Here is a 13,087-nt window from a genome sequence, read left to right on the forward strand (position 1 = left end):
GTTCTTTACCTTGCTATTCTTCACGAGTTTTCAAGCAATCTAAGTCATACAATCACATTCAATCTCTCAAGTTCAAAGCTCTTTTTAAGTCACTTTATTTGTATCGTAGTTTGAGTATCAATCTCTTTTAGAGTGCATTCATCTAAGTTTCTCTTTTGTATTGAGTCTGAAAATAGCTTAGAACCAAATCAATCACATTGTAATTGCTCAAATCAATACGTGACTATTGATTGAGTGTTTTTGGTCAAGGTGACTAGGAAAGTGTAAAACTCTAGGAGCTTTGGTAGTTGTTGATCTTAGGTCAAAATTAAAGAAGAATTGTAGATCGTGGATCTGTAACCTTTAAGTGATTCTAGTGGATAAACTAACAGGTGGTGGAGACTCGACGTAACCCAAAGATTAGGGGTGAACGAGGATAACTCTTTGTGTTTATCTTATTTCCCTTAACTTTTATTTTCTGTCACTGATTTACACTGCACAAATCATTCTTAGAACGATCTCACTATATACAGATTTATTTTAATTACTAACATTTTATATTGTGACTTAAGGTTAAATTTTAAAAGGGTCACAATTCAAACCCCCCTTTCTTGTGAAAAAATTCGCTACTTCAATTAAAAATCCTCCCGTCATGGTATTGCAACCAAACACTTGCCCAGACTCTGATAAAATGTGAACGTTACAAGACTACTTGCTAAAAAGTACCGTAATTTTTTTTCCTGTCTTAGATGAAGTGGTAATCCACTGAAATTAAACTCACATAATTGTGAGATTTTGGGTTCGAACCCGGGTCACGACGTCCGACCTAACAATTTTTGCATTTTTCGAACCCGAGTAACGACGTCCGGCCTAACGGCTTAACAATTTTGACATTTTTTGTCAATTGAGTTAGGACTTATGGGACATAATACACTTATATTAAACTAGGGGTTAGACAGGCGCGTTCCGCGCTAGTCTATGTCTATTATGCAAACTTATGTAAAAAACAAAAAAAACATGGTGCTCAAAAAGAAAAAAGTTAAGGGTATTATTAGTATTATAAAAAGTTCACACCAAATTTTTTTGACCAGCAATATAAAAAAAAAAAAAACTAAGATAAAGTGTCCATCTCTTTTTCTTTCCTGCTTGAACCTAGAAGTGTAGAACAAAACGACTTGCACTGTAGCAGCCGCAACATAACAAAGAGGGTAAAAGAGGAAGATGAAGAAAAATAAATATGCCCCAATCGATTGTCTTCAACTTAGAAGCTAGGAATAATTTTTGTTACTCTCTCTCATTGCTCTCAAATCCCAATCTTAGAAGGATTATTGCATTCTATCAATTGTCCTAACATCTGGATCACGCCGCCGTCGTGATTGGGTCACCGGTGAAGAAGATTGTGTGAGGCAATGACCAACAAAAAGCGAAAGAGAAACAACAACAACAACAACAACAAAAATGATGTATCAAAAAAGAATCAACAAGAAATTTTATCAGCTTCTTCTACTCCTAAGCGAACAAAGTCAAATCAACCCTCCAATTTTCTCCAAAAGGTATACCGAAAAACCCAACCTTTTTATTTATTAATTTCTTAAATTTATTTTTTGAGATTTTTATTTCAGATTTTGGTTTTGCAGATGCGAGCGAGGTTATCTGGTGGCCACTTTAGGATGATTAACGAAAAGCTCTACACTTGCACGTATGTTGTTATTCTTATGTTATTTATTACTCATTGCTGCAATTCATTTATTCTTATGGCATTCATTGGTAAGTAAAAAAGAGCAGATAGCCGATAAACTAGCTTACCAGCTAGCTTATAACTTACTTACCCGTCCGTTTGAATTAACTTATTTTTGAGCTAATGTGAAACAACTTATGCAAATAAATAAACTTTTATGTATCATTATAAGTTTTTTTTTTTTTTAATTCTTTTTTGGTTGACAAGAGTTAAGGATCTTTCTTTTTCTTTTCAGTGGGAAGGAGGCACTTAATTATTTCCGTGAAGATTCATCTTTATTTAACTTGGTAAGGGTTGTTTACATGGACTTTTGTTTTGGATCAATTGTCATTAGACATGACTTACAGTAAGATATAATAGTGTACCTTGATTAGCGTTATTGATACCGACGTAGGAAAAGACTTAAGTAGTTGTGTAGTTTAATTTGTGATGAAACTCAAATTGAATCCTCCTTTCTTTAGGTAAAATATCCAAAAATCTGCACATAAGTAATTATCAACCATGAAGATAGCTACATGACACATATTTTTTACTTGCATCAAAGTACCTAACATTCGTATAATATAAGATACATTTGGAACAATGGCAAAACATTGAACTGAAAAGTTATAGGAATTTTAGACTTGTCAGGTCTAGTCACCGGAATTTATAGCTTAAACAACAAAATCCACATTGTTAATGATAAAATCAGAGTTAAAAATGTAACTAAAGAAATCAGTGTTAGAATTCACCGAGCAACTTATAATATATGACTATGAGTGTGACTTGCAAGATTAGTGACTTAGCTCCATATCCTCTTACATCTTAGTCTATTAGCTATTTAGCATGTATTGTAATGGTTTGAATTGCTCATTTTTATTAGCTGTCTCAATTGTTTTTCATTTATCTGGATAGTATCATGCAGGGTACAAAACACAAATGTCTAATTGGCCAGAACAGCCAGTTAATGTAATTATTAAGTGGCTGAAAAAACAGAACCCTTCTTTTGTTGTTGCTGATTTTGGTTGTGGTGAGAATTCACTTGATTTTGTTGTTAATTATATATTTTACACAATACCTGTATTTGGATTGTTCACTGCTAATGTTTTCATCTTTCTGTTGCATTTTAGGGGAAGCACTCATTTCCAAAAGCGTGAAGAATACTGTCTTCTCTCTAGACCTTGTCTCCAATGATCCAGATGTAATTGCTTGTGACATGGCAAATGTAAGTTTTGCTTGTTAGGCTAATGTACTTTGTATCCGTTGGAGACTAAGTTTATAGCATTGGAAACATCACAGTTAATAGTATATGATTACTTATTTTTTGAGAGTACAAAAGGCTCTCATTACTGCTTATATATTACGAAACAAATACAACGAATCAGGCTTGAAACATGGCATTACAGCCTATGGTGGAAACATGGCAGATATAATAGGTGGTGCGTGGTATGGCAACAATGACACAAAATTTGTCATGCTCATGCCATATTGCATTGGTGGCACCATGGCGGAAATTTGACAACACTACTTGAGGTCTTCAGTTTCTTCTAGTCAAATATTGTGCCTTACATGAAGTACATCTTTTATCGATGAGATTGTACTTATATATATATTGAGGTACATTAGTGAAATCATGAAAGGCTGAACGGATTCTGATGGAAACCCAAAAACAGAATAGTGTAGAATGAGGGTATTATTATTGATTAAAAGTAAATGATTACAAGAGTTTTCCTCCTATAACTCCCAGAGCAAAAGCTCCTTCTGAGAATGAAAATTCTCTTCCCAGTGGAAACCATAACACAGAATACAAACAGTTTGATAACCCCCTCATGCACTACTTCTCTAATTATTGCCCTCACTTATCTATTTCTCTCCCTGGCCGCACTTTCTATAATAAACCTTCCAAGTGACAGGCTAATATGTACTAAGGCCTATATCAGTTATGACATCGGGCCCATTATTCAGGTTTCTAGCAGATTCATTGATATATTGAAGGAAAGTAGAATTTTAGTTTTCTGTCATACTAGTTACGTAATTCTATCGGGCCCATTTCAAGTAGTTATCTTTAGTAAAAAAAATGTACATGTTGGCTTCTGGACTAATTATACTTGCATGTATTTTATTATGATTTTTTTTTCTAATAGTTAGATTGCTTACAAGACATGCTCATTTTTGTGAGTTACTTGCAGACTCCACTAGATTCCTCATCTGCTGATGTTGCTGTGTTCTGTCTTTCACTGATGGGAACCAACTATCAAACTTACCTTGAAGAAGCATACAGGGTGCTTAAGCTAGGGTAATTTTTTCTATAATGAATTAATCGTTTTTAACCTGGCCTGCTTTCATGCTTTCCTCGTTATCTAACTTATTGTAGTTCTGAACAGTGGCTGGCTCTTGATAGCAGAAGTAAAGAGCAGGTTTGATCCAAATAATGGAGGCGCAGACCCAGAGAAGTTTTCAAAGGCTATTTCTGAGCTAGGATTTAACTCTGTGAAAAGGGTATGAATATGTTCCATTTAAAAATTGTAGTTAAGATAATATAAAGGGTAAAATAGGAAGAGAAGAAGTTAAACCAAAACTTGATATCCCCTATAATATATTGTTTGGTTGTACTTACTGATGTTTAAACTTTGCAGGACTTCTCAAATAAAATGTTTATTTTGTTTTACTTCACGAAAAAGGTATGTAACTAATGCATTGCAACGTGATTCCATTTCTCTTGTTTGATTATCTCTTCTGATTTTGCATTTTCGCTTGTAGGAAAAGCACGATTCTAAAAGGAAGAAGGAAATTGAATGGCCATCACTTAAACCTTGTTTATACAAGCGTCGTTGAGACTGATTATTTTATATGTTTATACACTATCATTGTGTGGACGAAAGTCAAATCATATTTGTTGTTAGCATGGCCAGTGAATCTCAAAAGTTGTTGTATTATTTGGTTCTTTACAATCCAGGTTCTGTACAATTTATTCGTTGATTGATAGGCGCATAGGATTTACGGTTGTTTGAATGAAGAATTTTGAGGAAACTCGTAGAGAGACGTCACATGGTTGTACCTTTGTCGACGTAAAAGTCACATGGTTGCATAGGATTTACGGTTGTCAAACATTTTTTAATACATATAATTAAATGCAATCGTATACTCTTGCACAAAGAGCATATTAATATTACCGGTGTCAACTAAATCATTATCTTATTTTATATACACACATTAAATAATTATAAACACTTCATCGAAAATCAATCCACACTTTATTGGAAATTATTGGAGATTATTGGAGATGAGTTGTAATCATCTGAATACGAGACTGGAAACTTATATAATTTGAGTTTTTTCTTTTATTAATTGTGTATTTTCTATACGTAATTGCAGATACTATTCTTTTGAGTTTTGTGGAATTTAATTAGAGTTTTAACACCGCTATATGTTAAAGTTAGGGATTGAACCTATGATCTTAGTTAAGTTAAAAAAATATGCGTCATCTCGTCTAAATGCTCTTAGGTTCATTTGCGCTTTTTATTTATTAGAATGTCATTTGGTTGAGTTTTAATCGTAAGTGATTAATTAAGTATCATATTCATTAGTCCACATTAACATAACTCGGTTGATAGAGACATTACAGGTAAAATAATATTTTTTTACAAGAAATGATTAAAATGTTGGGTATAAAAGAAGACATTTATACATCCAATAACTTACAAGTTACAACTTTGTATAGAAATGCGACATATCTTTCTCTTTTGGTTTTCAAACATCAACTCGGTGTTGCTTTCGGCACTCCTCTCAACACGGAGATTGAAAAAGTGGATTATAATTTGTATTAAATTCGTTGACAATTAATAATATTGATTCAAAAATATCACAGCTTATCATGAAACCATACTACCGTGTAAAAATTATTTAAATAATGGGAGAAGCGGTGAGTATATCATCTTAAGATGAAAAAACACTTTATATCCCTTGCTGCAACATTAAAAATGTGTCTTTATATTTGATGAAAGAAAGGAACTTTTGCTTTTTTATATTCGAATAATCTTCCACTCCAAACGAATAGTAACAATTATTTTTGGTCCGGTAGTGATTGATGTTGAATTTGGTAAAGAGGACCACAGTTCGATCTTCCACAAATGCGATTGGGAGGGGGCTGAAATCATTTGATACCAGAACTGACCCCGAGTCAGATTAGAAAGTCCAATGAACTGGATACTGATAGTAAAAAAAAGAACAAAACTGGCAAATTGAAGTTTCTTCCAATCAAGTCACATTGGGATGGCTAAGGGTTAACTTGGCTACCAACATGCCTAAAGATAACAAAAATTTCACGCAACTCTTGATCTCCAAGTTTTGAGCAAAGCCATGGCTTCCAAGTAATTACAGCCATCACGAGTACCGCCCCCTTTGTGTTTCGAACCACCATGATTGGCTATTAAAAATCCTCCCGTCATGGTATTGCAACCAGACACTTGTCCAGACTCTGATAAAATGTGAACGTTACAAGACTACTTGCTAAAAAGTACAGTAAATTTTTTTTCCGGTCTTAGATGAAGTGGTAATCCACTGAAATTAAACTTACACGTAATTGTGAGATTCTTGGTTCGAATCCGGGTCATGACGTCCGACCTAACAAAGTGTATCTTGGATTTTCACAAACCGTCTCTCTCTTTGGTCTCAAATCTGGGTTCCCTTTGATTCTGTTCTTTCTTCTTGCTCTCAAATCCCAATCTTAGAAGGATTATTGCATTCTATCAATTGTCCTAACATCTGGATCACGCCGCCGTCGTGATTGGGTCACCGGTGAACAAAGTGCATTCTACTGGTGAGTAAGTTCTTTCTTTCTGGATTTCTTTTCTTAATCGATTTATATTAGCGGTTGATACACTTATATTAAATTCCACACGTGGCATGATCAGGTGCATAAGATGCATCCAACAGATGAAGTTGAGCTAAAGGCACCAAACTTTTCCCTTCTAAAGTCTTCAGCGAATCCTAAATCCTCTCCATGTGTGTGCGCGCTGTTTATTTACCCAAAAAACAAGGAACAATTAGTTTTCTTTTCAAAAAAATTTAATAATAATAAAAAAAAAATTCATCACCATTTTTCGTTCACGTTATGAATCTTATTCTTATTCGTATTTTCGCACACTTCGTTTCTCTCACACTGTCATGTTCTTCATCTTTCACACCAAAACAAGGTTTTGTGCTTTTCAAATTCAGTAATCAGTCTTTATTTATGCTTTTGATTTTTGAATCTGAAACTTCAAAATTTTCATTACTTTACAGGTTTCTACTTTGTGGCGGCTCAACAGGTTTATACTAATTTGCATTGTTTTTTTCAATTTTGGTGAAATTTGATTGAAGAACTATGCAAAAGGATACTACTACTACTAGTTCTACTGCACCAACTAATACCGGACGAATTAAGCATCGAAAACGCTCTAATGAGGTTGATTACTTCTTTAAACTTTGGTTTTATCGCTTTTAACTGTTCTTTGTTTTTGTGTATAAAATATTTTGTATTAGTAGTTTTTTTTTTTAATTGAAATTGATTTAACCTACACAAATTTGAAGAAAACATGAAAATTTGTTGAATGTGTCTAATATGGAAAACATGATTGGAAGAAAGATCAAATTTTTATTTATTTTGTTATATAAAAATTTAGGTTTTACATTTTTATTACTTGTATCATTTTATTTGAGTTTGGTAGAATTACTGTAATAATTATGGTAAAAGTTATTTATACTCTCGAGTTTCAACAAAATTACAGTGGTCCCGTGATTTTGTCAGACTCAGTGTAGAGTTGTTATATAGCGGCGCTATAGTGTAGCGGAATTGATAAAAGAACAAAACTTATATGCATTGCTTTAGGTGCAGTTTTTCGTGTTCCTCTCATAAAAAGGTAGTTTTTTATATATTTTTTTAATTAAAAAGAAAAAAAGAAAACTGTTTTAAAATTATAATAACCACCTCCATGTATCTAGCACAGTAAGAACTGTGTATAAGACACTATACATAAGTTTGGTCCTTGAAAAAATAGCTATTGTTTTGCGATATGCTATATAGTTCAAAATGTTGTCAAATAATGGCTATGGTGGTGCTAAAACACTGATGCGTAACTATTTGGTTTTTTTCGCCGTATGCGATTGACGACAAACTTCCATTAATTCCAGACATGCAATTAATAAGTTTAATGATTTAGGAACGGAATCTCTGCAGTATTTGCAGAAGTTTTTGTATATTATTTTAAGATGATTTATTATATAATGCCTTTACTCTTTATATATCAGGTTATTCCAGAAGATGGTAAAGCGAACGGAGGGAAGTTACTTGTTAATGATAAAAGCAAATACAAGTCCATGTTAATTCGTGCGTATTCTTCCATTTGGATGATTGGGAGCTTTGTGTTGATCATCTATATGGGTCACCTCTACATTACTGCGATGATTGTTGTCATCCAAATCTTCATGGCAAGAGAACTTTTCAACCTACTCCGTCGAGCTCATGAAGATAAGCAGCTTCCGGGATTTAGGCTATTAAATTGGTAAGTATTACATACAAACTCATTAACCTCACAACAAGGCAATTTATTATTTTCGAATTAGTGTTGTCGAGTTCCGCCATGGCGCCGCCGTGCTGTCATAGCATGGCAGATTTTGTGCCAGCTGCCATAGGCTACAACACCTATTATATCCGCCATAGACCGCATCACCATGTTTATATGGTGGGTTTTTGGCTGACTGTCATAATCAGCCATCGGATTTATAAAAAAAATCATGTAATAAATTGTTCCAGTTTTAATTGTCATATACTGTTTCAGGCATTTTTTCTTCACTGCAATGCTATTTGTTTATGGACGTATTCTGAGTCAACGCTTGGTTAACACAGTAAATTCCGACAAGGTTTTATATCGGCTTGTGAGCAATCTTATAAAGTATCATACGGTTGTCTGCTACTCCCTGTACATTACAGGTAACTTATGCATATCACATTTGTTGTTTTAATGTTCACGGGCCAGTTCTTGTGCAATGTCTCTGCCAGGGCAAATTTGGTTTCTAGTTTCTTAGGATTACAATTTTACTAATATTTTTAAATCATTGTAAGGCCTCTAATACTTTGTTGTCTTCCCTTTTATTGATTGGGCTCAGGATTTATATGGTTCATTCTCACATTGAAGAAGAAGATGTACAAGTACCAATTTGGCCAGTATGCTTGGACACACATGATTCTGATTGTTGTATTTGGGCAGTCCTCTTTCACCGTGCCAAGCATTTTTGAAGGGATTTTCTGGTACTACTATAACTAATAAAAAGCAAAAAAAAGATTGTTTAACAATTATGCCAAAAAATAATAATTAATATTTTTGAGGATTCTCTTATGCATGATATCATATTTCATAATGCTGTTCCTAATCCATTTGGAAGACATTTTATGTTGGATTGATTGAATGGTATCTGATAAGTCCTTGATCCACAATAATCATCTGAAAGGATGGTTAAGTGAAGTGCATATTTGGTGAGCTTGTAGGCTAAATCACTTAAGATATTTTAAATTCTTGACCAAACAGTGGAACTGTAGCCTTAGGAAAGGAAAAAAGATGCAGAAAAGATTAGGTGACCAAATAATTATACTCTTCTCATAGATGACTTTTTGGAAAGCCAATAAAGCCGTAAAATAGGACTCCTTGCCGACTTTTCAGAGCATAGAGATAGAGTTTTAAAATGTATCACTCTTTATATTAAGCAAACATTGAATCAAATAGTCTTCGAAAGGCTGTTGAACTTCCAATTACATTCATAAGCATAAGCATAAGCATAAGCTAAGTAATTGATGTGAGCAATCAAACAAATGAAATGGCAGATATCAGGTCATATCTTTATGTCTAGACTTCTCATCGTTATGTAGATATTCTAGTATTTATAATATTGTCATAAATTTGTTTGAAAAATTGATCCGAGTGTATTGGAATTTGAGGTTAAAGTGATTTTGTATATGCTATTACATAAACACTACATGTCACTGCCCCATTGCTTTTTAATTGAATTGATGTTATTGTTTTGCTGACTTTTTGTATAGGTTTCTTCTTCCGGCAACGCTTATTGTCATTAATGACATTGCCGCTTATTTCTTTGGTTTCTTCTTTGGAAGAACCCCTTTGATTAAGTTATCTCCAAAAAAAACATGGGAGGGTTTTATTGGAGCATCTGTTACAACCATCATATCTGCATTCATGGTGAGGAAATTTTTATTAGCTAATGAAGATTAATTTTTTTTTTTGTTGTTGGGGTGTGTGTGTGTGTGTGGGTGGGTGGGTGACACTTTCATTGAAGCAGAATCATTTGGGGGTGATGGTAACATTATTGCATGATAGTAACAGCCAAGTAAAACTCAGAGAGCTTGATTTATGGCAATTAAGTTCTTGCTTATTTAGTCTTTATGTATCAATGAAGTTATTTTGAACTGGATGCTAATATCATTGTGAAACTCATTATCTAGCTTGCTAACATCATGGGTCGTTCTCAGTGGCTGACATGTCCAAGGAAGGTATCTCTCTAACACATAACATATTAAAAGGTCTTTTATTCAACAACCAATTTACTTGTATTCATATGCAGGATTTGTCAACTGGTTGGCTTGACTGTGATCCGGGACTACTGTTTAAGCCGGAATCTTACTCATTGTTGGGATGGACTCCTCACCGGGTAATCACTTGACTTTCAGCTGAACTTTAAATTATATAACCTACAACAATATCTACTTTGCATTATATGGGTATGTGGGGCACTAGGCCAAAATTCACCAGATAAACTTATCCATATTTACCAATAACGCAAGTTGGATAAGTCAAACATCAAGAAGAACATCCAATTTGATTTAAGAGACTCAAAGAAGAAAAACATACAGAATTGGATTGTGAATATAATCAGGGAAAGGACACGGATTAGCTCGAAAACAGTTGGGTTATAGACTCAGACAGCTCAAATAATGACTCAAACTCAGTAGACCCTGTGATTTACTTGGTCAAAATTATCATGAATGTAAACAGTCGAATTTGAGTCATTCATTCTAAGTCCATTTCTTAGATAAAATAGCCATTAGAAAGACATCGACATAGGATTTGGAAGCCAACATTTCTACCAACCACTGAATGTTAAGCTTTCTATTTCCATATTACGGTTCAGCTTATAAAATATGACTGGGCTGTAATCAGGATATGACAATCCATAAGCCCAGAATATCTGAAAATCATAACTTTTGAGGCACTTTATGTTGTTTTGTGCAGTTTCCTTGGAAAGAGATATCAATCCTACCAGTTCAATGGCATGCTCTATGTCTTGGCTTGTTTGCTTCAATTATCGCACCTTTCGGAGGCTTCTTTGCAAGTGGATTCAAAAGGGCTTTTAAAATAAAGGTATGCTCTTGACTATTCCGTTTTTTTGATCAAGATGTGATCATGCAAGTGAATATCCCCCATTTAGGTCTCAGGTATAAATAGATTTGATGGTTGTTTCCATTTTTGCAGGATTTTGGTGATAGTATTCCAGGACATGGTGGACTTACTGACAGAATGGACTGCCAGGTAGACTTTTGAAGTTTCAATCTACAAATTTATTCTTTTTTGGTAGAAATCTACAAATTTATTCTAAGTTGGTAATATTTGACTACTTGGAAATATCATAATACATATAAACTAACTATTTTCAAAAGAATCAAAACCATAGTTCTCTCAACATCTCTGCCCTACCCCCAAAATAAATTATAAAAAAAAGAGAAAAGAACATCCGTGGAAGAAAATGATGAAGCATTAAAGATGATCTTGCACATTAAATATACAATCTTGCACATTAAATATACAAATAGAAGGGAAATTCTAGTAATTGAAAACATTCAGATTTCATAGGTTCTTCAATGAACTTGCTGAAAAAATATTCAATGACTAATAAACATATGCCATCAAAAGAATGATTTAATATCATTGTGAAAGTGGTTAGAGGTATCTTGTGCGCTCCTCCTCTCCTCTCCCACTATATTTTAACTTAACACCTCCTTTACATGCTGCTGCCTTTGCCCTATTTGTACATTAAGTCCTTTTCAGTTCATTATGAGTATCAGACTGGAAGTGAAAATATCCTAGTTTTATGCTTTGATGTACAATTCACGCAAGATTTGACCAATTTGTCCTTGTGTAGATGGTTATGGCCGTGTTTGCGTATATTTATCATCAGTCATTTGTTGTGCCGCAAAGTTTATCGGTTGAAATGATTTTGGACCAGGTATTTTATTTACAAAAATGTTAGCAACACACTCTTTAAATAATATTTTGAAAAACGACGTATTTATGGTTTTACACTGGTTACTTCAGATATTGATGAACCTATCATTCGATGAACAAGAAGCTCTGTATAGGAGGCTTGGGGAAATGTTGCAACAAGGAATTCAAAGGATGACTTAGATTCATTGCAAGGTGTATTTGTCCTTTCTCCTTCTACTCGATTCCTTCATTTACAAGGAAGATGGAAGAAGATACTTTGTAAATGTGTGTTCTATCTATTGAGTGAAAGGAATCAAAGATTTAGGAACCTATCAAGATCTGTACAGTGTGTATCTTGACAGTTAAAATATGGCATTCTGTTTCTCTCGCTACTGTTCTCGAATATTTTATTGATTGCTTTACTTGAACAGCCATTGCTAACTCAAATATCTTGGAATATTCAAATACCAATGGCAGGCAGGTCAAGATGATGCCTTTATTGTTTTTCAGCTCCTTGGGGGAATGTTAACTTTTTGCAATTAACTGTAATTTGAATGACTTTGGATAAATTATTCTACTACAATAAACAGTAAATCTTTTGAAGAAGAATAAACACTAAATCTTGTTCTACTTACTATCCTATGTTGCGAATATTGTGAAGGGAAACGATTGGACAAAGTGCACAATAGGATACTTAACTGTTCAAATGATTGCTGTGATTTTGATAGTATGTTTGGTATTATGGTGATCTAGGGTTTCAGTATCGCAAGAGACATTTTGGTTTAAGATATAGGGTCCGTGTTTGTTTCATATTTAAAAAAATAGATTTTTTCTTTGTATTTTTGAAAATAGGTATTCTAACAGTTTTTGACATCTTGTAACATAAATGCACATTATTGAAGATCAAGTCAAAATCATAATTTTTTCAAAAAAGTATTTCAAAAATGATTTTTATGAAAATTTATTTGAAATAGCTTCATAATTAAGTGATTTTTTGAAATTTTGATATCCAAAAAACATTTAAAAAAAATGATCAAATACCTAAAATAACATTTTAAGAATAACTATTCAAACTAAATTTTCATTTGAAACTTTTATAAAAAAATGATCAACCACTTTCAGTTTTGAATAAATAATAAAC

The 13,087-nt window shown here is 33.4% G+C and overlaps 2 protein-coding genes across 6 annotated transcripts; both read left to right on the plus strand.

The window, feature by feature from the left end:
• Positions 1 to 1,104: 1,104 nt before the first annotated feature.
• Positions 1,105 to 4,647, plus strand: LOC123891338 (ribosomal RNA-processing protein 8-like). Its single transcript, XM_045941183.1, has 9 exons — positions 1,105 to 1,532; positions 1,617 to 1,678; positions 1,953 to 2,004; positions 2,612 to 2,726; positions 2,827 to 2,921; positions 3,886 to 3,992; positions 4,081 to 4,195; positions 4,333 to 4,377; positions 4,457 to 4,647. Exons 1-9 carry the CDS (start codon positions 1,389 to 1,391, stop codon positions 4,529 to 4,531), a joined length of 810 nt encoding a protein of 269 aa, XP_045797139.1. The 5' UTR covers positions 1,105 to 1,388; the 3' UTR covers positions 4,532 to 4,647.
• A 1,308-nt stretch (positions 4,648 to 5,955) lies between these two features.
• LOC123891339 (phosphatidate cytidylyltransferase 2-like) lies at positions 5,956 to 12,387 on the plus strand. Of its 5 annotated transcripts, XM_045941187.1 has the most exons (13): positions 5,956 to 6,515; positions 6,610 to 6,700; positions 6,980 to 7,142; positions 7,985 to 8,238; positions 8,515 to 8,666; positions 8,843 to 8,984; positions 9,771 to 9,927; positions 10,191 to 10,238; positions 10,310 to 10,396; positions 10,978 to 11,106; positions 11,218 to 11,274; positions 11,885 to 11,968; positions 12,058 to 12,387. In XM_045941187.1, exons 3-13 carry the CDS (start codon positions 7,062 to 7,064, stop codon positions 12,145 to 12,147), a joined length of 1,281 nt encoding a protein of 426 aa, XP_045797143.1. In that variant the 5' UTR covers positions 5,956 to 6,515; positions 6,610 to 6,700; positions 6,980 to 7,061; the 3' UTR covers positions 12,148 to 12,387. The 5 variants fall into 5 exon arrangements, with proteins under 5 accessions (XP_045797143.1, XP_045797144.1, XP_045797140.1 ...); XM_045941188.1 differs by lacking the exon at positions 6,610 to 6,700; XM_045941184.1 differs by having other exon boundaries at positions 6,037 to 6,515; positions 6,610 to 7,142.
• The last annotated feature ends 700 nt before the right edge of the window (positions 12,388 to 13,087 follow it).

Source organism: Trifolium pratense, linkage group LG6 (genome assembly GCF_020283565.1).
Source record: "Trifolium pratense cultivar HEN17-A07 linkage group LG6, ARS_RC_1.1, whole genome shotgun sequence".
Lineage (NCBI taxonomy): Eukaryota > Viridiplantae > Streptophyta > Magnoliopsida > Fabales > Fabaceae > Trifolium > Trifolium pratense.

Excerpts from the sequence above, each read along its gene's own strand:
- LOC123891338 (XM_045941183.1), top strand. The coding sequence starts at position 1,389 with ATGACCAACAAAAAGCGAAAGAGAAACAACAACAACAACAACAACAAA. Across the intron at positions 1,679-1,952 it reads GAAAAGCTCTACACTTGCAC|TGGGAAGGAGGCACTTAATT; the intron begins GTATGTTGTTAT and ends TTTTCTTTTCAG. Across the intron at positions 2,727-2,826 it reads TGTTGCTGATTTTGGTTGTG|GGGAAGCACTCATTTCCAAA; the intron begins GTGAGAATTCAC and ends GTTGCATTTTAG.
- LOC123891339 (XM_045941187.1), top strand. The coding sequence starts at position 7,062 with ATGCAAAAGGATACTACTACTACTAGTTCTACTGCACCAACTAATACC. Across the intron at positions 8,239-8,514 it reads GGATTTAGGCTATTAAATTG|GCATTTTTTCTTCACTGCAA; the intron begins GTAAGTATTACA and ends ATACTGTTTCAG. Across the intron at positions 9,928-10,190 it reads CCATCATATCTGCATTCATG|CTTGCTAACATCATGGGTCG; the intron begins GTGAGGAAATTT and ends CTCATTATCTAG.